The 24156-nt window shown below is 44.4% G+C and overlaps 1 protein-coding gene across 1 annotated transcript in view; it reads right to left on the bottom strand.

The window, feature by feature from the left end:
- The window catches only part of svep1 (sushi, von Willebrand factor type A, EGF and pentraxin domain containing 1), a 127131-nt gene that overhangs the window by 17332 nt on the left and 85643 nt on the right, over positions 1 to 24156 (bottom strand). The window contains exons 18-33 of the mRNA XM_080792310.1: positions 23865 to 23978; positions 22964 to 23165; positions 21725 to 21882; positions 20982 to 21180; positions 19908 to 20083; positions 18640 to 18764; positions 17966 to 18095; positions 16782 to 16952; positions 15861 to 16034; positions 14383 to 14502; positions 13400 to 13576; positions 8301 to 8385; positions 7478 to 7669; positions 2394 to 2561; positions 1295 to 1541; positions 267 to 698 (exon numbers count right to left, since the gene is read on the bottom strand). Coding sequence (XP_080648436.1) covers positions 267 to 698; positions 1295 to 1541; positions 2394 to 2561; positions 7478 to 7669; positions 8301 to 8385; positions 13400 to 13576; positions 14383 to 14502; positions 15861 to 16034; positions 16782 to 16952; positions 17966 to 18095; positions 18640 to 18764; positions 19908 to 20083; positions 20982 to 21180; positions 21725 to 21882; positions 22964 to 23165; positions 23865 to 23978 — 2870 coding nt within the window. The remainder of the gene's footprint in view (positions 1 to 266; positions 699 to 1294; positions 1542 to 2393; positions 2562 to 7477; positions 7670 to 8300; positions 8386 to 13399; positions 13577 to 14382; positions 14503 to 15860; positions 16035 to 16781; positions 16953 to 17965; positions 18096 to 18639; positions 18765 to 19907; positions 20084 to 20981; positions 21181 to 21724; positions 21883 to 22963; positions 23166 to 23864; positions 23979 to 24156) is intronic.

Genomic DNA, 24156 nt, shown 5'->3' on the forward strand with positions numbered 1-24156 from the left:
TAGATGTTGGGGCATAAATAATATATTAGAAGCTTTTTTTTTTTAATCAAGAATTGATCAATGTCACCATGGTCCATGGAAAATAAAACGTTATTATTTTTTCTTCAAAAGGGCACATTGCTGTCCAGAGGGCAAGGTGGGCAGGTGGTGCTCTAGCACCCCCTAGTGTCTATCTGTGCACGCCACTGTGAAAAAGGTTGAGCAGCAATGACATAGAAACAGACATCTTTAGAATCTGATCTCAGGTCAAAATGGGTGAACAATACCTGAATGAACCCGTCCCTGAGAGGCGGCGGGCTGGGACAGATCACGGGCGAACAGACCGGCAGTGGGGCTCCTCCCCACTCCCCGTTGGCCTTGCAGGTCCTCCTCTTCTCCCCGCGGATCAGGAAGCCCTTGTCGCAGCTGTACGCCACCACCGCCCCGAAGCTGTAGTCGGTGCCGCTGACGTTGCCCCGGTCGATGCCCTCGGGCCGCGAGCACCGCACCGGCACGCAGCCGACGTCGCCCGGCGCCGGCTCCCAGTGGCCTCCCAGCATGCACCGCAGCGTCGCCGTGGTGTTGAGCACGAAGCCCTCCTCGCACTTGTACGCCACCTCGGCGTTGCTGGCGTACTTGGGCTTGTTCACGGCGGAGTCCAGGATGGCGTGGGGCAGCGCCGGCGGCCGCTGGCAGAAGTTGGCGATGCAGCGGGGGACCTGTCGTGGGAAATTATAAGAGATGAAGAGATAAAACATTTAATAATACTCTAAATTACAATCTGATATTATCTCTATCTGTCACACCCCTGTGGTGCTGGTTTGGTCCTGTTTGTTTTACGATGTCACATCCCATTTTGTTGAATGTCTTGAGGCTATGTGTTGAGGGGTTTGGTTATTGTGGGAGTGAGCTATAAAAGCTGTCGCCTTTTTGTGACTCTGCGAGTCAGACTGGGGGTTTCCCCATACATGACAGGTCATGTACGTTTTTCTCCTATACTCGAGTAAAATCCTTATACTCCATAACTCTGAATTCTTGTGTTGCCTCATTATCATTATTACAAGTAAGCGAACGCAGCTCGTACATATTTGGGTTTTTTAAAGTTTTTAAGATGGTGTATGTGACTATGTGTGCGTGTGTGTGGTTTTTGTGTGTGATACAGCTGCGCCCTCTGGTGGCGGGCAGGTGGTGTTACAGCGTGACAGACAGACACACAGACAGACAGACATGTTCTGCTAGGTCTCATAGTTAGTGCTCACTGCGTTCGCAATGAATTGTCTTTTGAGCATGTGTCCCACAGACTGCCTTTACAGACCTCCAGGCCGCCGGGGGGCGCCCACACGCCCCGGGCGTCGCACACCATCGAGGAGTTGTTGCCGGCCGTGTAGCCGTCGGTGCAGTAGTAGTTGGCCGTGTCGCCGTAGAGCTGGTGCGTGTCGTAGGGCTCGGCGTGGGCGATGGCCGGCGGCGGGCCGCAGGAGCGAGGGACGCACTGGGCGGAGCTGTCGCTCCACTGGCCACTGGGCAGGCACTCTCTGGTCTCTGGGCCAATCAGGGTGTAGCTGTGAGTGAGGGGGGGGGAACGTCGTATTAGAACGGGGAAGCATAAGGTCGCGACAAAAAGATAATCAGAAGCCATAGAATGGTATACACTTGTCATGCACTTGTATTGTCTTTGTTTTTTATTATTATTTTAAATTGTATTGTATTTAATTGTGTGGTACATCCATTGGACATGGATTCAAATTCAGCTACCATTAGTATATTTAAGTTTAGGCATGGGATTAATTAATTAATTGTGTCCAGGTTAATAGACACCATTTTTTGTATATTTATATTTAGGAATGAGTTTTATGGATGTATGTGGATTTTGACAATCCAACGTACGATTTATAGTTGAATTTGAATTGTATATATATATGCAGTGGGCCAAAAAAGAATAACCAAATAATAAATAAATGACTGATTTGTTGAAAATTCGTTGTTTTTGGGGGGCGAGCAACGTGAGTCTATAGGGTGGAATTCAAACACGTGGTTTTACAGCAGTGTTGTTTTCGTCGACTAAAACTAGTCGACTAGTCAACAAATAAAAACTAGACTAAAATGTCAGGAAGGGACTGGTGGACAAGAGATCCAGTATAAGTCATTTTACAATGAGTTGCATGCTGAAAATAGCCGATCTACAAGCTGACAACGCGCCGCTGTGAGCTTGTAGATCTGCTATTTTCAGCAAGTGTAAATAAAATCAGCCATTACGACCCGACGAAATACATTTTAGTCGACTAAATCACCTGTAGATTTAGTCGACTAAAATCTCATGACATTTTGTCGACTAAAACTAGACTAACACTAAAACATTCCAGGTGACTAAAATGTCACTAAAGAACTAAGAAAAAACACAGTTTTTTCAGTACCCGTCTTTGCAGACGTAGTGCACCAGGTCTCCCAGAGCGTGGTCTTCTCCCGCGGCCACGGCGTCCTTTAAGGCCGGCGGTTCGCCACACAGGACGCTGGTGCAGCGCGGCGTGGGCCTGCTCCACTCCCGTGACGCCTCGCACGCCACCTCCATGGACCCCTGGGGCCTTAATCACACAAAAGTTATTTTAAAAAAAAAGTGATTGATAGCAGTCATTTTGCGCGTGTCTATAGCAGTCATTTTGCGCGTGTCTCTTTAATGGGGATGCTTCAGCGTAGGGAGGGAGGGGGGTGGGGGGTAGGGAGGGTTATTTGTTTTGTTGTTTGTTTGTCCTCTTGGCTTGGTCGCCCTGTCTTGTTATATTTTATGTGCTTTGCATCCAGCATGTGTTCTCAGGCATTTTTCATCCCTATGTTTGCTGTATGACCCAACCTAGAGCTGTGCCGCAGTCGGGAGGTATGCTCAAGTTCTGTAGCTGGAACTGCAGAGGTCTAAATCAACCACTGAAATGCTCCAAGGTGATTCATCACCTTCAACATCTGAATGTAGGTATTGCTTTCTTGCAGGAGACCCATTTGAAAGGTACCAGTCATGTGAAATTACGGCGGAGATGGGTTGGCCAGGTTTATCATTCATCATTCCAATCAAAATCTAGAGGGGTGGCCATTTTGATTCATAAATCTATTGGTTTCATTTCCTCCGATGTTGTTTCAGATCCAGGTGGACGATTTGTGTTTGTTACAGGAACATTATACAACACCCCAGTCATCCTGGCTAATGTATATGGTCCAAATTGGGATAATGAGAACTTTTTTCAAACATTGTTTACTAAAATACCTGATATGTCGACACACTACCTCCTATTGGGGGGGGATTTTAACTCCTGGATTAACCCAGAGTTGGATAGATCATCTTCCAGAACTAGTGTGCCCTCGAGGTCCGCCAAAGTCATTCAGGCTTTTATGAATGAGTTCAATGTCCTAGATCCCTGGTGCTTTTTGAACCCACTTGGTAAACAATACAGCTTATTTTCCCCTGTTCATCAATCGTATTCCCGTATTGATTACTTTCTGATGGATAACCGATTGGCTCCAATGTTACACTCTTGCAACTATGAAGCAATAGTACTATCGGACCACGCTCCAGTGGTTCTTGAACTGCATTTTCGAGAATATGATAATACACCTCCCCCCTGGCGCCTAAATAGTCGTCTATTGTCCAGTGAAACTTTTGTAAACTTTGTTAATAGCCAAATAGATTTATTTATTTCGATCAATCAGACGCCTGGGATTTCAGCATCCCTACTATGGGAGACATTAAAGGCATATTTAAGAGGTGAAATAATTTCGTATAGCGCATTTGAGAGTAAATTTAGGAAGCAGCAAATGTGTAGTTTGGCTAAACAAATAAGTCAATTGGATAGTATACATTCTACTCAACCCTCACCTGATCTTTATAAAGAACGTATTTCTCTCCAAGCTAAATTTGACATACTCTCCTCTGCCCACGTAGAGGACTTATTACTTAAATCTAGATCTAATTATTATGAACATGGGGATAAGGCTAGCAAACTACTGGCTCATCAGTTACGACAGGCCTCTGCCTCCCATCAGATCCCACAAGTTCGGACTCCTGCTGGTGTAACAACAGATCCTAAGCAGATCAACGAACAATTTAAACAATTTTATACTTCCCTGTATACATCTGAGCAAACCACTGATCCCTCTGCTTATGATAATTTTTTCAATTTATTGGACATACCCAAATTGAGTCCAGAGGTAGCTCGGAAGCTGGATGGGCCGGTCAGTATTGATGAGCTTAGAAGAGCTGCTAGTGGTATGCAAACAGGAAAATGCCCAGGTTTAGATGGTTATCCAGTTGAATTTTATAAGAAATTCTTTGAGAAATTAGCACCTATTCTAATTGATATGTATACGGAATCATTTAATTCACACAGTTTACCACCATCCCTCACCCAAGCTTCAATTTCAGTATTATTGAAGAAAGACAAGGACCCCTTGTCTTGTACTAGCTATCGTCCTATTAGCTTGCTATCTGTGGACCTAAAGCTTTTGTCCAAGCTCTTAGCTATGCGCCTTGAATCTGTTCTTCCAACCATAATTTCGCAGGATCAGACGGGGTTTGTTCAGAATCGATATTCATTTTTTAACATCAGGCGTCTCTTTAACGTTCTATATAGCCCCGCCCCCTCAGCTAGTCCGGAGGTTGTTATCTCGCTCGACGCAGCCAAAGCGTTTGACCATGTGGAATGGGGGTACCTCTTTAGTACATTGGAGAAGTTTGGATTTGGGGACAACTTTGTGTCTTGGGTGAAACTGCTTTATACATCTCCTACTGCATCAGTAAGGACCAATAATACCCGTTCAGCACAATTCCCCCTATATCGCTCGACCAGGCAGGGCTGTAATTTGAGTCCACTTCTGTTTGATATCGCCATCGAACCGTTGGCTATTGCACTTCGATCAAGTCCTCGCATAACTGGTATAGTTAGAAATGGCACTGAACAGCGGACATCCCTTTATGCAGATGATTTACTTTTGTATATTTCTGACATATCTACGTCCATTCCGGCGGTACTTGATATTTTCTCCTCATTTGGCCCCATCTCTGGTTATAAGCTGAATCTCGATAAAAGTGAGTTACTCCCATTAAACGCAGCCGCACGTAATTACCCGCTGAGCAATTTTCCATTTAAAATAGCTCTAAATGGTTTTAAATACCTTGGTATTCAGATTACAGACAAGTTTGAAGATTTATTCAAATGTAATTTTGGTACTTTACTGACTCGCTTCCAGGAGGATTTTGAACGGTGGTCTCTATTGCCTTTATCTCTTGCTGCACGTGTTAACTGTGTCAAGATGAATTCTCTCCCAAAATTCTCTTATCTTGTTCAGTGCCTGCCCATTTTTCTCCCCCTCTCTTTTTTTGATAAAATTGATCGCATGATCTCAGAATTTATTTGGAATAAAAAAGTTCCCAGGATCAGTAAAACATTGTTACAAAGACCCAGACCTCAGGGTGGGTTAGCCCTACCTAACTTTAGGTTTTATTACTGGGCAGCCAATCTTAGAATTTTGCAACATTGGCTAATGTTGGAGAAATCTCCTTTACGTCCAACATGGATTGAGATGGAATCTTCCTCAGTAAGGCCTGCCTCATTAACTGCTCTTATTCATGCCCCTATTCGTTTTTCTCTTACCCCTTATTCTAAGAGTGTTATTGTCAAATCCACACTGAAAATTTGGAATCAATTCAGGCGCCACTTTGGTCTACAAGCTCAGTCCTTCCTTGCCCCAATAACAGCAAATCCTTTATTCCATCCATCTTTGAGTGATAATGCCTTCTCTTTATGGTCATCACTTGGCATTACAAAGCTCAGTGATCTGTATATTGACAAAGTATTTGCCTCCTTTCAACAGCAGTTTTGTGCGTAGCCTTAACCCTGTATTTCCAAACCTTCCAGAGGCCACTGTGGTTGATTCCTTCTTAACTCCATTGTCGAGCACGAAGGGCCTAATATCGGTCATGTACAATTGTATTTTCTCTTTGAGGCGTACTTCAATAGAAAATATTAAGAACAGGTGGGAAGAGGACTTGGGAGAAGAAATCTCAGACGATGATTGGGAAGATATTTTACGTCTTGTCCACTCTTCTTCCATTTGTGCGAGGCATGGGCTAATTCAATGCAAAATTATCCATCGTGTGCATTTCACTAAAGTTAGGTTATCCAAAATATATGGTGATATTGATCCCCTGTGTGATAGGTGTCGTTCGGCCCCCGCCACGTATATACATATGTTTTGGTCATGCCCTTCTTTACGTAGGTATTGGACTAAGATCTTTGACACAATGTCGAGTAGTGTTGGGGTACCATTTGAACCAAATGTAATGACGGCTATTTTCGGAATCTCTCCCCCTGATCTATTCCTGTCAAAATACAAAGCTCACTTGGTGGCCTTTACCACTCTCTTAGCTAGGCGTCTGATCCTGATGAAATGGAAGTCCTCTGCTCCCCCAACCCATCTTCACTGGATTAGAGATGTACTCCACTTCATTAAATTAGAAAAAATTAGATGTACCCTGAGAGGCTCTGTATCCAAATTTGAGGACACATGGGGCCCCTTCCTCGCACTAGTAAATAACTTGCAGTTCCAAGCAATTCCAGATTGAAGGAGATTAATCCTGGATCTGAGCATGCTACTACTGTAGATTCCCGACGCAGCTGGGTTGTTCAGTATATTTATTATTAGGAGCCATGTGTGGATGCACTACCACGTCGATTATGTTTTGGGTGACCAATGACCATGCCATGTTGTCTTGTCTTGTCTTGTCTTGTCGTACGTTTGTCTTGTTTTTTGTTTTAAAACTTGACTCAGGTTATGTGGTTTGTATTCCATGTTAGCATAGGACTATGCAACTTTTTTATTTTATTTTCTTATTTTTATTTTATGCTACCACAATATTTCGTATACGGACTCACAATATTTTGTTATATTTTATACGTTTCATATGGGTGTGTCACATATGTCTTTTGATTTACTGTATACCCTGGATCTTGAATAAACAAAAAAGTTAAAAAAAAAAAAAAAAAAAAGTGATTGTAACTATGCAGTATTTTTGTTTCCTATAAAACTGTGTGATTTTTTTACATCTGTTCTGTAATGTCCACGTCCCACCGTCTGGTGATGTCGTCAATTAGTAATATATAAAGCAAACTCTTGTGTCGTGACAAATCATGACAACAAACACAATTTTCCGGGCTGAACAAATAATTAGAAAGAAGAAGAAAACGGCAGGTTTTTAAACACCTTTTTTGTTGTTTTTCTTCTTTGTAATTATTTGTTTCGTCCAAAATATCGTGTTTGTCACGACAACAGTTGGCTTCGTACGCCGCTTATATAAGGTCTTTAAATAAATACGTTTTGAAATGTCTATGGGGAAAAATGCATTAGAAACTATTTCCTGGGCCTGGCGTCGTCATGAAAGGGGGCGGGACTGCGACGCTCTAACTCTATAGAGCGTCGCAGTCGACGAGGTGCATGTTTCCGTGTACTGGCATACCTGTATCCCTCGGCACAGGCGTAGGTGGCGGTGGACAGGTACGTGTCCGCCGCGAGGGTGTAGTCCGCGTGCTGGACGGACGGAGGCGCCCCACAGCTGACGGGGTGACAGGCGGGCGGCGTCCCGCTCCACCGCAGGCTGGCCAGACACTGGAACTCGTAGGGGACCTCGGGCACAAAGCCCTTCATGCAGCTGCGGGTGGTTGGGTGGATAACGAGGGTGGTGGGTGGGTAGGATGGATGAGAGATGGGAGAGGGAGATAGAGATAGAGTGAAGAAACGAGAGGGAGAGAGAGAGGGAGAGATAGTCACGTTCCTTTTCCGTCGTCGTTGGGTCCTCGACACGGCATAGAGCGTTGCGGTCCCGCCCCCCTTCGAGGGGAAACCGCCGGAGGAGAATTTCCCCCATTCATTTTTTCCCCATAGACGTTTCGGAAAGTATTTATTTTAAGCCGTTTTGACCTGAGATCAGATTCTAAAAATGTCTTCTACATCCTGACAGTTTTCTGAAAAAGCTATGTTTCTATGTGTCAGTCGTTCTTCGATTTTTCAAAAATAGCAGACCTATAAGCTCGTAGCGTATGAGCTTGTAGATCTGCTATTTTTCAATAGCTAAAGCATAACGTGATGCCAACACCAAAACGGGTTCCCGCCCAAAATGCGTTTTAAAGACCTTTAAACCTCGGACAAAGCCAAAGCTCGGCTCCTGACAACTATGGGAAAAATGAATGGGAAATTCTCTTCCGGTGCCCCTCGTTGCTCTGTAAAGGGGGCGGGACTGCGACGCTCTATTGTAAACAAACAGGTGTGGAAAAAAGAGATACCTGAAAGTCACCTGGCTGCCATATGTAAAGTTGGATCCTGCCATGACGGCGTTCTCTGGGACGGACGGTTTTGGACAGGACAGAGCTGGAGAAGGACAGCAGTGGGAGGTTAGTTGGTTAACGGGTGGCCTGGAACTCACCTATGCATTCTATGACATAGGCAGCTCCCGGCAGGATCCGCCAGGAGAAACTTTGCGCAGATGCTGGACATGAGACTAATTAATTAGAGAATAATTAATGAGAGAGAGAGAGGAGTTTGTGTGTGTGTGTGTGTGTACGGGTGTGCGTGTTTAACAAAGGTGCAGACGATCAGAAATCAGCAGAGAGTGATCGACGTTTGCGCTACTCTATGCCAAATTGAAGTGGACTCGGACCCAGACTTCTTTTTCCTCCCTGGAAATAAAAACGTCTGGGTTTCCGAGGCTAGTTAACGGGTGGCTATTTGAATGTCCCATCTGATCATCTTAAATGTGATTGGCAGCGATTTGGCGATTCCGCCAGGCTATATACACACACGTTCTGAATTCTAAAGTAATTTCACAACACGGCCCTGTCTGGAGGAACAAGTGTTGTGTGAGTATATGCGTGTCACTTTGTGGATTGCACAACTGGATTGCACTATGATTTCCACTTCTCGCTTTCAGTTGACACCGTCTGGGACGCACATGGGGGAGTTTCAGTTTCGGTATCACAACACAGAACACACACACACACACACACACCACCACTGCCAATATGGGCTGATCACGTGAACGTCGTGTCTGTGTCACAGCATGCACGTCAGCCTTCGAGGGCTGGGTTTAGACAGGAATTCAGTATGACAACACTACTACTACGGACTTTGAGTGGGTTGAGCACTGCTATAGTGTCAAGGCCAGAGTTTCCAGAGTGTTGCAAATCAATCGATTTTGAGTTTTAATTATAATCTCTTGAATAGTTCTCGTTTAGTTTTAGTCACATTTTAGTCACCTGGAATGTTTTTAGGTTACAGTTGATTTAGTCGACTGAATTTGTATTTTGGCGGGCCTTTGATGCCGTCGTAATGACTGATTTTAGTGTAAAATTACTTGTGTCTTTTACTTACTGTATAATGGATCTCTTGTCCACTAGTCCCTTCATAACATTTCAGTCTAGTTTTTTTCCCCCCCATTTAGTTTACGTCAGTGAAAAAATCACACCTGTGTGAACCAAGTGGTGCAACTCCCCTCTCTCTCCCCCCTCCTCTCTCTCTCTCTCTTTCTCTCTCTCATTAGCAGGCCACAGTGCAGCACTGTGTCTCTCTCTCTCTGTTTCTGGCAAACAGCGCCCCTACTGGTACTCATTATACGATGCTCATAGTCACATAGGTGAACACATAGGTGAACACGGACAGAGCTGTCCCTTGGAGTGGTTGCACCACTCAAAAAAGGTAGTCGTCACATAGTTTCAGTCGACGAAATCAACACCACATGCAGAGACAAGGGCAGATAGTTCCCGGTCACGGAAAACAGAGCAGGTTATAGTTATAGCTGCCTCTCTGCTGTTGGCGGAGAATGTTGTGGCTCAGAGCCAACGTTGGAAGGTGCTGCGGTAGGCAGCGGAGGCCTTTCAGTTCTGCCGCTGCCTTCAGCCAACATAGTGCTATAGACAAAGAGGCAGCTGTCTGTCTCTAATCACCCCTTCACAACACGAGCGGGCAATCACATCACGTGCGTGCGTGCGTGCAAGAGAGAGAGAGAGAGAACTGAGTCCCCCTCTCTCTCTCTCTCTCTCTCTCTCTCACACACACACAACATTTATCTACAATTCTACATGATAAAGAAGACCCTGGTTATTTGTTTGGGTTTGTTTGCTTGCTGCTGAATGGTGATTGTCCATTATCAGTATCACTCACTGACATGATTTAATTAGAGCGCTGTTTTATCATCAGACTAAAAGAGTGTTTCAGTGGACATAATATTGCTAAACCTAATTTTACATAATTGTATGCCAGAGCCTATAGAATGAGTAAGACAGAGTTACGACATTGAGGGGGCAGAAAACAACCCGGTCACGTGGTTCATGTGCTCGCGCGACAATTGTGATTTCTGTACCGATCAGATTAGAAGAAAACAAATGTGATCTCCGTCTCGACTCGATCTCGCCTCGCTTCGGTCTCGGTCCCCCTCGACTACAACACTAATAGGATAGCTGTAGCAGTTGTCAGAGTAGTAGCAGGTCAGTCTATGACGTCAGTCATCTACGACACACCAACTTGGCCTACATGTGACATCATGTCTATACGTCACACGTAGGCCCACTAACCTATATAGGTACTGACCAACACAGTAGGACTGCATTCCTTCAAGTCATTCGTTCAGGGTATTCAGGACCTCCATTCTTTTACAGGGAGAAACCTATAAACTACTGTGTGAAATGCTTCATTGGACGAGGCACCTTATAAAAGGGCTTCCAGAGATACCGTATTGTACTGCCGTAGCAGTGGACCACAAAGTGTACTGCTTTAGAGGAGACCCGTCCGAGTGTCAGACTGAAGTGCATGTCTTCAACACAGAGTCTTTATGCTCGACCAAGTTGCCCCCAAAGACACCTGGAAGAGGACAACGCCCCCTGGAGGTTCACCCCATGAACAACAGGTACACAGCTGTGCTGATCGGCCCTTTCATCTACATGTGGGGGGGAAGGACTAACATGGGGAACTACAGCAAGGTGCTTTATGCATTTGATGTCGACGACCATAGGATGATCACACAAAAGGTTTCTGGGGCTGTTCCAGAGGGGAGGGGTGGCCACTCAGCCTGTGTCGTTGGGAAGGTCATGTTCATCCACGGAGGATGGACTGGGAATAGAGTCACTAATGACATGTACAAGTTGGACACCACCACAATGGTCTGGACTGTAATTAACACCAGAGGAACTCCTCCACCTGCTTCAGTCTATCACTCTGCCACCATCATTGGTACAAAGATGTTTGTATGTGGGGGCTTTGTTAACGGTGCCTACTACAACACCATAAGAGTGTTTGACACAGAGACCAACCAATGGATGAACACTTCTTCTCTTCCAGAAGGACGCCATTCAGCCTTTTCCTACAATGGAGAGCTGTACGTTTTTGGTGGCAGGCTCTCAGTCTATAGTAACTGTGATCTGTGGAAATTCAGTCCAGCGACCTTCACCTGGAAGAAGGTTGAGTCCAAAGGGAATGCGCCATGTTTAAGAATGAACAAAATCATGCCATGGGATCACCCATGCTGTTGCATTGTGGGAGATCGTTTCATCGTCTTTGGAGGACCTAGTTATAGATCTAGTTATAGAACATACTACGACACAGTCAATGACATCAATGATGATGACCTGTATGTCTTAGACTTGAGTCCTAGTCTGAAGACCTTATGCAAGCTGGCCGTTATTCATTACGGTCTGGAGCAGTCTGAACTCCCACACAACATCAGGTGGGAACTGGCAGCCATGACAACAAAGAGACGAGAGACCAGAGGAGACAAAAAAGTAAAACAACAAAGGGCGAAAAAAAAAGATTACTAAAAAGGGAAAAAATGGCAGCAAACAACAAGTTGTGTCCACAGATTGTGAGACACATGGACGAAGAGAGCCCTGTGGTTTCTATAGACACGTTTTGAAGACACATTTTTTGGGGGCAAGTTCAAATTCATCTCTGAGGTACAAATTCGACACCACCACAATGGTCTGGACTTTAATTAACACGAGAGGAACTCCTCCACCTGCTTCAGAATATCACTCTTACACCATCATCTTTTTGTTCTCTGTGGGAATCCATTGTATGAGGATGTTCCATCGGCCCCATCTAACCTTTTTCACTGACGAAAACTGAACAAAAACTAGGCCATGATGACTAAAAACTATGACTAAATAATAATATATTGACAATTTCGGCAACAAATAAAAAACTAGACTAAAATGTAAGCGAGGGACTGGTGGACAAGAGATCATTTCATGCTTGGTTGTGCTCGGGTGCTAAAAATAGCCGATTTACAAACACACAACGCGCCACCGCGCGACGCGTTGTATGTTTGTAGATCGGCTATGAGTAATGCTGCCCCACACTGTTAAAATCCCACTTGTGACAAGTGCCTTTATTTGCACAAATAGGTGACTGATGATAACTGACACGGCAATGTTGTCATTTACTGGAAAGTTGGATGTCAAGAACTTCCACAGTTGTACTTGTACAGGAAAGTGTACGCCCCACACACTGTACGGGATTGACTGGTTGAGTCACCATTATTAGGAAATGTGCCCATATAACCAATATAATAAGACATAATGGCTGTTAAGGGGAACACAACCGTGGTCCCCAGGTTGATTCTCAGTCAGGGTGGTGGTCCCTGGTTCATAATCAGTTGAAAATCCCTGCTCTAGACTACCCAACTATACAACCAGGAGGACGACAGTAGCGGTCCAGTCTAGTAAAAGTCTACATACAATACTTCATAGAGTAATTCAAATATGAATGATAATGATTAAAAAAATGCAGGCAAAGGTTTTTCCTTGGCCTCCAGGGAGTGTGCATGCAAAGTTTTACACAGATCAGTGCAGTTATAGGGAAAAAACACGAATCGCCCAGTTATAGCGCCACCATGAGGCTGATGTGAACATTTTCAATTTCACGGAAATTGCTGCCTGAGACATTTTGTTCAAAACGGAGCAGTCTTGAAGACTTTGAAAGCCAATCTTAGCCAATCAGGATGGAATATGAAACATCTGAAAGACCGGTTTCGTTTAATGACTATAGATATATAATATTATGTATCTTGTTTGTATGTTAAGCGTCCCCCTCTAAAATGAGATGCTTGCATCTCAAGGGGATATCCCTTCAATAAAAATCTGAAATCAAAATAATTTTAAAGTCACTTGAACAGATGGGGAAATGGAGAAAGGCAATGGCACCCTCTAGTGACAAGACCTGGACTGTGTCAAGATGAAACTGATAATTAACTTAATTACAACTAAACAATTTTAGTCTCATTTTAAAAGTCTCGCCTAATAACCCTTGCCAAGGTTGAAATTGTGCTTTTGCACACAAGTATTGTCACAGCTGTTTTTTTGGTATGCCATCAAAGGAACAAACGGCCTCCCCTCACCTCTGCAGTGCGGGAACGGACTGTCCCACGTCGCAGTCTCCAGGCACCGGGCGCGAGAGGAGCCAATCAGCTCGTAGCCCTCGTCGCAGCTGTAGGCGACCTCGTTGCCCATGAGGAAGTTGTTGCCCTCCATGTGGCCAAACGGCGGGGATCCCGGGTTGTCACACTTCACTGGCTCTGGTGAGAACACGTGACACACACGTGAGTGAACGGAAGGAAGAAGGACTGAAGCTTTTTGAAAATGCTGGAATCACAGAAGTGATTCTGATTCTCTACGGCCAAAAGCGACAGACGTGTCAATATACACGGCTAAATCCTCAGTGTTAAAGATGGAGTGCCGTGATTTTTCCCCCCCCCACCCTAAAACATGATCATCAGGTATTATTATTATATAGAGGAAGATTTTTTTTAGTGTGCCAGTGTTTGTTAAAATGTCGTTTTTATGTGGACACGCGCACCAGTTCATTAAGTATGCCTGGTTTGCCTGGTGTGTGGTGACGGGGTTTTTTTTTAGCCCCGATTGACTGTCAAGGTTTCAGCCTCCAGGAAGAAACCCTAAATACAAAGGGAAGACATCATTGCAACCCCACCCGTCACCTCATAAACACATGAAAAACTAAAAAAAAAATCACGGCACTCCATCTTTAATGTAACTGTGAGCGTTCAAATGGACCCACATAGCTGTGGGGTGGGGGTAGGGAACTGTGATGGACATTGTGCATTAGTTTGATTTAACTATGTAATGTATGTGGGGTTTTTTTTTCGTTTTCTTTTGTCATATTTTAATTTGTTCTGTATTTATGAACATTGCCTGATGTCTCTTCAAAGATTGCGTTTGTATTTGTGCTGCCATGGGGATGTGGGGGAAAAAATATATGTAAATAATTGTTTTTAAATGACTTTTTTGTAATGAAAAATCAATAAAAATAATGTTTAAAAACAAAAAGAATGGACCCACATGCAGGATACTAACGTGCGTTTACCTGTGCAGTTCTTTCCGTCTCCGCTGTAGGGATGGACACAGCTGCAGGTGTAAGAGCCGTCGGTGTTCTGACAGCTGGCGTGCTCATCACAATCAGAGCCCAGTGCACACTCATCCATGTCTGAACATATAATAACAAAATACATACATAAATGGATGCACCTGGGACGTATATATGTGTGTCTGAACACGCATATACATAAAAGTAAAAAATAAATAAATAAGCAAACAATTTTCTGATGCCAAAGCTAAGATACTATGTTTTGTTTTAATCGTGTGTCTATACCGTTTTACACTATTACACCTGTAATCTTGGGATGTGCCAAAGGAAGTTAAGTTGAAGCTTTTATCTGGTTATGTGTGCGTGGTATATAAACTCTAAGACACTGTTTCATCGTGTGCGTCTATAGTATATATATATATACACACTCTTGGATATACTGTCTTTTAAACCCTTAGATAGCCTACTGTTTCATCTTGTGTCTATACCATGACAACATGCTTAGATACTGTTAGCAGCTGTCTACAACATGGTAAATAAACGTGTAGATATTATGCTTCATCTTGTGTCTATAGTATGTTACAGTATATCATCTATTAGACGCTGTCTTGTGCCTGTAGCATATATGGTACAGGATATGAACTATACGACCCTTTGATGTGTCTGCTATTATACGTCCATGATTCTGGCCATATCAGGACTTAAATCCCTCCCACCACCAAACCCTTCTTCTTAAATATGGACGCTACCTACTGTAGGTCGCCCTGCGTTCATACAAGCAGTCTACAGTTACGGTATACCAAAGCTGTGAGTTCACCTTTAAGCAAGGTAGGCGTTTGAAAACATTAGTGAGGAATGAATGGCTCTTCCAGAATATACAGTAGTCTGCTGCACTCATCTACAGCTACAACATCTGGTTTATTTGCTGTAACATTTGAAATCACATCACATTCACTATTGTATGTGTTGTACTCGTGCGCGCGCACACACACACACACACACACACACACACACACACACACACACACACACACACACACACACACACACACACACGATGTATGCAAGGGATAATGTACAGTGAGGCGGTCATTATTGCAAAATAAATTTGCAAAAAACTATTGCAAAATAAATTCTGCTTTGCGTGGAAATCCCTTTCGCGCAAAGCGGAAGGGATTTATTTCCCAATAATGACATTGCATTACATTGCAGTATCACATGGCTACCTCAAGACAAAAATCAATAATTTGACACGAAATATTGATGTAAAAAAAAAGATTTTTATTAGCTTACAAGTTTCCGCTTCCATAGCAAAACGTAAACAGAGAGCAGAGCAGCGGTCCATTAATTCAACAGTGTCCTACTACTGTACATACAGACTGTCGTGACCGACCGACTAAATCGGAAAAAATCAAGTGTTCAGCAAATCCGTGTCACGAAAAGCACCATAAATCTGTTTTTCTGAAGGTTAATATTACCGAGGCAGGCCGGCGGGTGTCCTCCCCATTTGCCGCTGTTCCCACAGTGCACCTTGGCGTCTCCCAGCAGGTAGAAGCCGGGGTTACATTGGTAGAGCACGGAGCCGCCCGCCTGGAAGTCGGCTCCCTGGAACACGCCGTTCTCCAGAGGGCGGGGGGCCCCGCATGACACCCCTGTGAGGCAATTAGGCAATTAGTGTTAATTAGTGACACCTCATGACACCCCTGTGTGAGGCAGACAGACATCAGTAGGATTCCATGAGTTAGTTTTAGTGTTCATTCGTTAATAATAGCACAGCACAGCAGTGTTGTTTTCGTCGACTAAAACTAAGACGAAAAAATGTTCGTCGACTACCTTTTTCCACTGACAAAAACGAATGGAAACTAAATGAAAACTAAGACTAAATATACTGACACTTTCGTCGACAAATAAAAACTAGAATGTTAGGAAGGGACTAGTGGACAAGAGATCCACTATAAGTCATTTTACTCTTGGTTGCATGCTGAAAATAGCAGATCTACAAGTAGATTGGCTATTTTCAACAAGTGTAAAAACAGTCATTACGACGGCATCAAGGCCCGCCAAAATACATTTTAGTCGACTAAATCAACTGTAGATTTAGTCCAGTAGACTAACACTAAGACATTCACAGGTGACTAAAATGTGACTAAAACTAAATGAAGTTTCAGTCCAAAGACTATGACTAAACTAAAATCGAAATTTGCTGCCAAAAACAACACTGGAGCACAGCACAGCACAGCACAGCACAAGAGTGGAGATAGAACTTGCGCTTTGATCAATGACGACAGGGGGGCATCTCGAGTGTGACAAGTTCAGCTTCAAAGATCTGGTAATATAACTCAACAAAAATGACTCGTGGAGTCATAGATGTGAGTCTTATACGTCGACATTAGTCTTACGTTTACATAGAGGCAGTGGGTGGCTCCACTCTCCTTTATTCTGACACTGCAGCAACGGCTCCCCCACCAGGTAGAAGCCGGGATCACAGGACAGCTGCACCTGGGCTCCGGGGCTCACGTCCACAGTGGAGGCATGCAGGTGAGGCACTGAGCCCTCCAGAGGGGGGCAGTCTGAGCGGGAAGAATGGGGCAGAGCAAAGGAGAAAGGAACACATGTACAGTATATGTTTCTGCTTTCAGTGGTATCTGAAAAAAAAATCACACCCGTGTGAACCGAGTGTCGCAACTCCCCTCCCCCCCCCCCCCCCTCCTCCTCTCTCCCTCTCTCTATCCCATTAGCAGGCAACAGTGTACTGAGTGCAGCACTGTCTCTCTCTCTCTCCGTTTCTGGCAAACAGCGCCCCTACTGGTACTCATTATATGATGCTCATAGTCACATAGGTGAACACATAGGTGAACACATGAACACATAGGTGAACACGGACAAAGCTGTTCCTTGGAGTGGTTGCACCACTCAAAAAGAATTTGCCATGCACCGACTGAAATCAAAAGAGCACAAGATGGCAACATGTTGTCGGTAACGAACAAGGCCTGAATGGAATACTTTTTGAACTAGTATTTTACATTTTACAATTAGATCAATCTTCATATGACCACCGCGCTCTGACTATAGGCGCGCCAGCCGTTCAAAACATATCAAAATAAAGGGTAGTGGGTCGCACAAACAAACACAACAAACACTGCAGTTCAAATATAGTTTATTTCATATTTGAAACAAATGGACAAACGTTTCGGCTATCCAGTACACTGATGAAGGCTGGATATAGCCGAAACGTTTGTCCATTTGTTTCAAATATGAAATAAACTATATTTGAACTGCAGTCTTGGTGTGTGCGACCCACTACATTTACAATGAGGCCACAGTAAAAAAGAAATCACACCTGTGTGAACCGAGTGGTGCAACTCCTCTCCCCCTCTCCTCTCTCTCTCTCTCTCATTAGCAGGCAACAGCGCCCCTACTGGTACTCATTATATGATGCTCATATGTGAACGTCACATACATAGGTGAACACGGACAAAGCTGTTCCTTGGAGTGGTTGCACCACTCAAAAAAACCCCCAAAAACTATAAATGACATTTATTGTAGAATAAGAAAAGATAATGTGACAACAGGACAACCTTACCGGCACAGAAGATGCTGTTGAGGTTGGTCTTGACCCGGCCCGTCGCTCCACTGAGGAAGTCCGGCCAGGCAAGGACGTTCCCTCTGTGGGTCACATGGTTGGCGGGACAGCTGCTGGCCAGGACCTTGATCTGCCAAACCGTAGAGAGACAGGCACAACGCACACAATGCAGCAATATGCAATAGATCAGTGGTGTAAGAGCCATTATGACCGAATGTTTTGCTGATTGACAGTGTCACTGCAGCTTGGTCAGTGTCGGAGCCATCCCAGGTATTTAACCAGGCTGCTAATCAGGCACAGGTGTTGCCAGTGGCAGACGGCAGAGGCTACCAGTTTTCTACTGTGTTCAGGAGGGCTGGTCGCCTGTGTTTGTTACTGTTTCTTTCTTATTATTTTATCTGTATGTTGTATAGGAAAATGACAAAAAACATATAGATTTGTATATTTAAATTATATATATTTTCAGGGCCATGTCATGTGGTCTACCTGCACAGCCTTGAATTTGTGATCTACTACCTTTTTGGGCACTGTGTGCCTTTGTTGTCTTGTATTGTATATTGTTTTGTATTGTATTGTATCTGTATGCTGCAGGGCGGGTCCTTGGGGTCCAAGACAAATTTATCCCTTGGGAGACAAAATAAAGAAACCTTGAACCCTGTTGTGAACGCACATACCTGCTGTGGCGTCAGAACGCGGTCCCAGATGTTCAGCTGGCTCAGCGAGCCCACAAACGACTCCACAGGGTTGAAGCCGTCGCCCCTCTGGTCCTGGTCCTGACCCAGCACCAAGGCCCCGCCACCTACACGGATACCCACACGCAAGCACAGCACACAGGTTACTCACAGCTCACCATGCAACCTCTCCTCGCTCCTTCGCTGTTGATATGCAGTATATTCATTCCGAGATTTGAGCCACATTTTCGCGATTTAAAAAAATCACACCCGTGTGAACTGAGTGTTGCAAATTCCTCCCTCCCCCCCATCTCTCTCTCTCTCTCTCTCTCTCATTAGCAGGCAACAGTGCAGCACTATCCCTCTCTCCCTCTCGCACAACAGCGCCCCCTACTGGTACTAATAGTCATATACTGGTGCTCATAACCAACACAGACACAGACACATAGGTGACTGAACACATACTGTAGGTGAACACGGACATTGCTGTTCCTTGGAGTGGTTGCACCACCCAAAAAATAGCAGATCTACAAGCTCGTAGCCGTGCTATGTGCTTGTAGTTCTGCTATCTAAAAATGGTTAAAGTGGTTAAAAGCTATAAGGTGACACGGATGCGTCCTCAGAAGAAATTTACTTTAGTAAAAAAGCACAAAAGTATTAAAGTAAAGTATTATAGTACTTATGCAGAATGTCCATTTCACCATTTTCTCAAATCTCAAATAATCTTCTGAAAATAGCAGATCGGCCCCGAAATGTATATACAGGGCTGAAGTGGCTATATATAAAAGAATGTTTTGTAATATTAAACGATCCATATCGGCCGGGGGCGGGGCTGAGGATAGCCACTACACCAGTGTTGTTTTTGGCAGCAAATTTCTATTTTAGTTTTAGTCATAGTCTCTTGAATAGGTTTCATTTAGTTTTAGTCACATTTTAGTCACCTGGAATGTCTTAGTGTTAGTCTAGTTTTAGTCGACTAAATCTACAGTTGATTTAGATCGTAGATCGGCTATTTTCAGCATGCAACCAAGTGTAAAATGCCTTATAGTTATACTGGATCTCTTGTCCACTAGTCCATTCCTAACATTTTAGTCTAGTTTTTTTATTTGTTGACGAAATTGTCAATATATTTAGTCTTAGTTTTAGTCATCATAGCTTCGTTTTTATTTAGTTTCCATTCAGTATTCGTCAATGGAAAAAGGTAGTCGACGATTTTCTTTTTTCTTTTTTTCATTTTAGTTTTAGTCGAGGAAAACAACACTGCACTACACCTGGGATGGTCGTGCCCACCGACAGGCCCTTGCCGCCGTCCGAGGGCCTCCCGTTGATGTACAGCCGCCAGTCTCCGTCCCAGCTCCGCCACGACACCCCGATGTGGTACCAGTGGCCCGTGTTGACCGCGGGGCAGTCCGTGATCCTCTCCTTACCGTTCACGTACAGCACCCAGCTACGGAGGAGGAGGAGGAGGAGCGCACACAACGTGGAAAGATTAGCCACTTAACCCATTTTGACCTGGGAACGATTCCCCCCCCCCCCCCCGGGGATGCACACGGAACGTTACAAACTTTCTTTTATGCCAACTGCTATCAGACTATTCAATGCCAAATGGCATATGGTCCTTTGGTGGTCCTGGTCTTGTGTGTTTATGTCCATTTGTGTCTGTTTTGTGTTCTTCCGTCTGTCCAGTAGTTTTTAGCTTTTATGCACTTCATGCTGTTGTAAACGCTTCAATTTCCCCTCGGGGATTAATAAAGTATATCTCATCTCATCTCATGCAAATGTCTTCTAAATCCTGACTGTTTTCTTGAAAAATCCATGTTTTTCTATGTCAGTCGTTCTCAAACACTTTCATGTCACTTTAAAAAAATTGCAGACCTACAAGCTATATGAACCAAATACAAATACATTTGACATATATCAATATTCGGATACAATTTGCGCTCTCACTTTTGTCTTCATGTTGCTCTTTCAGTGCCACCTGGTGGTCACCAGTTTAGGCTCTGAGTGCCAATTCTCCCATTATAAAGAAAGAAAGAATTTGTAATTCTATTATGCATGTAATGTGCATGTCATCAACTGTACACCAGATAATAATTGTCATCCGGTACATAATTGGCAATTAGAAGTCTTGACGTTTATGGCTCTTAAAACCGTTTGTACATAATGTTTGTGTTTACACAAACCCTCAAAACTGGCCATTCATTGTCAACGGCATTCAATGTTTCTGTTAGGACAATGTGTGCACAAACCCTCAAAGCTGGACATAGGCTTAAAAAAAAAAGCAGAGGCATGAATCCCCCCCCCCCCCCCCGGTCAGCGAATCAAACCCCGGTCATCTCACTGACCCGTTGTAGTCGATGAGGAGGAAGGCATTGTCGTTCTCCTCCACGGCGTAGGAGATGGGCGTGCCGTAGTTGATGGTGTCCGACGACCTCATCCAGAAGGTGCAGGTGATCTCCGTCAGGGCCGGCATGGCCCCGTCCATCATCACGTAGCCGTGGATACCAGACACCTCGAAGTCCAGGTTGAAGGCCGAGGACATTTCTAAAAAAGGCAGGAAACAGAGAGAGAGAGAGAGACGTTCGTCAGATGAGTCGGTATACATTTAATCCATTTTCAGAGATCTGTGTCACGCTTTGATCTACAAGCTCGTGGTCGCGTAGAGCTTTTGTATAGAATCAGGTCCAGGTTAAACCGAATCTATGCCAAGAAGGCGGGACCTTGTTCTTCCCTCTACGACCCGCCTGTGCCAAAACGACTTTTTCATTTCATTTAATCCAGCAATAAAAAAAAAAGGTTATTTAATATTTATTTATTCACGTTAGACAGCCTACATACGGATCTGACGTGCACTGGCCCCTGCTGGTACATACTGGTGCTCATTAACGTCACATAGTTAGGTGGGTGAACACATACAGTAGGTGAACACGGACATTGCTGGTTGTAGGAGTGGTTGCACCACTCAAAAACGCAGCAGCAGTGCGACCACGTTTCTCTCTCCCTCCCTCTCTCCATCTCTCTCTCCACCCTTGAAACCCAGTTTCCGTCTGTCCCGGAATTGGTATACTTCTCTCTTCCTATAGTATACCTGTCTCACACCTGGTTCCGTTGAACCCAGGGAGGCAGCGGCAGGTGTAGGCCCCGGCGCCGTCCAGGCAGCTGGCCCCGTTCACGCAGGGGTTGGGGTCACACTCGTCCACGTCCACCTCGCACAGCCGGCCCCGGAAGCCCTCCACACACTGGCATCTGAGGGACAAGGACGGGACGGCCCAGTTCAGGACATGTTCACAATGACAATAACTGTGAGCTGGCTGTCTGCCACGCACATCGCGAACGTGTGAAATAACTGTAGCATGCGAGTGTGCGAGTGTGACCATGCTGCTCTGCTGCGTTGCTCTGCAGCAGGGACATTTGCCGTAGGTCCCATTGGCCAGACGAGGCATGCAGCCAATCAGGATAGGCCTTCAGTATGACTATAGGTGTCGATCTTGTCGTCTATACGTTTCATGAGCTTTCATTAGTCAAGTTTCAACCATGACATAACACGGGCACCTCACGTATTATTATGAGGCCGGTAGAAAAGAAGGACGGGTGTTTTCGGTGAATGTATCATGGTTAAAACAGAGCTTGTTGTTACAATGGGTTCAGTATAGGAAGGGGATGGGGCAGCAAAAATGAATATCAAACATCTAAACACTGACTCAAGCAACTTAAAAACTGTCTGGGGTGTAGACGACAAAATGACCGTTAAAAAAAAAAAGTGAAATATACCTTTTAAACAACACAATCAGTGCCGGAAGGGCTTCAAAATAGGAGCTCTGGGTGGCCGGGGTTGTCTCAGCGCTTTTACTCTGAAAGCCATGACCCGGAAACAATCTACTAAAAAAAAGTTGACTTTGCATTGCTAGCTTACATTGCGATCATTTTAATTTATACGATATATATGATCCAAAAAGCGTTCATATTTTGCGGGAGACGGATGAGGAGCAGAAACGAAGCGCCAGTATATCGATCCGTTCATAACCACGGAGAGCGTCCTGGATTAAGAGAGACGAGTCATTCTTTCCGCCACGCTAACAGCTAAATCAACGGTAAGCTAATATGAGCCCAGAGCGTAGCACACGGCAGCCGAAAGGCGAACGGGCCAAAAAATTTTAAGAAAAAATAAAATCTGAATATTCTTATCTCTTATCTCTGAATATTCTTATATCTTATGCCCTAGGTCTAGGACGTCCTCAGACATCTTATGTACGCGACGGTGGAGGTCCTTATGACGTTTTAAGACGTCCTATGTACAGATTGTGTTTTAAGGGCAGAAAAACACTACCTGAAACTGTTGATGCCGTCCAAACACGAGCCTCCGTGCAGACAGGGGGCGCTGTAGCAGTCGTCCACGTTGACCTCGCAGTGGTCCCCTGAGAAGCCCAAGGCACAGGTGCACGAGTACCCCCCCATCAGGTCCTCACACACACCCCCGTTCACACAGGGGTTGGACAGACACTCGTTGATCTCCAGTTCACAACGAGAACCTGGATAGGGATATCATACGACGTGATAACATAAGATAACATAACTGTAATAAGTCACACTGAATTGGGTCTTAATTGACCAAATTTGACTGAGAGACTGCCATTGGATTTTTTTGAATTTTAGTTTTTTCACGTCATATGAAAGCAGGGAATCATAGCTTCAAATTGACATATTGGTTGTTCAGTTTGACCCACCAGTTTTGTAGATATGGAGAAAACAGGCTTGGAAAGGTTCACTTCTGTGGTCTCTAACATTACACCTAGCTAGTAGCTACATGTTTAAGCATTTATTTCATATTTACATGTCAATTTCAGCACTGACACTTATTATGTGAAGAGTCATTTTGGAAAAAAAGGGGCTTTTCCTCTGGTGAAAAGCTGGAATTTGCACGATGGCAGTCTCTCAGTCAAATCTGGTCACATATATCTGCTACGGTAGATAGAGATTGCAGTCGTGCTCTGTAGGTTTTGATGTGATACGGACTGTCAAAACCATTGCTTTTAACGAGAGCCTTGATTTACACCTGTTGTTCCCTGGAGAACGTGCTCATTGCATATTACTACATGGCAAAAAAATAGCTGATCTACAAGCTCAAAACGCGGTGCACTTTTGCTATATTTTTTAATTGAAATCCTGAAAGATTTTTTTTTGCTATTTTTGAATTGAAACCACAGTTTGGGGAACCACTGATCTCTGACCTGTGAATCCGTCGGCACAGCCGCAGGTGAAGCGGTTCACCTCGTCCACACAGACCCCCTCGTTCAGACAGGGGGAGGAGAGACACTCGTTCACCTCCGCCTCGCACAGGGAGCCTGGGACACGGAGAGAGAGAGCACATTAGAATACACATGGAATACAACCACAACAACAACAGGGGGGACATGGAAGAACCGCACGGGATTTTTTTTTATTATTATTATTATTATTTTTTTTTTAAATGTATTTATGTTTTTTTTTGTTTTTTTTTTAATGCAGGCTAATGCCCGATTT

The sequence above is a fragment of the Protomyctophum bolini genome (assembly GCF_963924005.1).
Source record: "Protomyctophum bolini genome assembly, chromosome: 20".
Lineage (NCBI taxonomy): Eukaryota > Metazoa > Chordata > Actinopteri > Myctophiformes > Myctophidae > Protomyctophum > Protomyctophum bolini.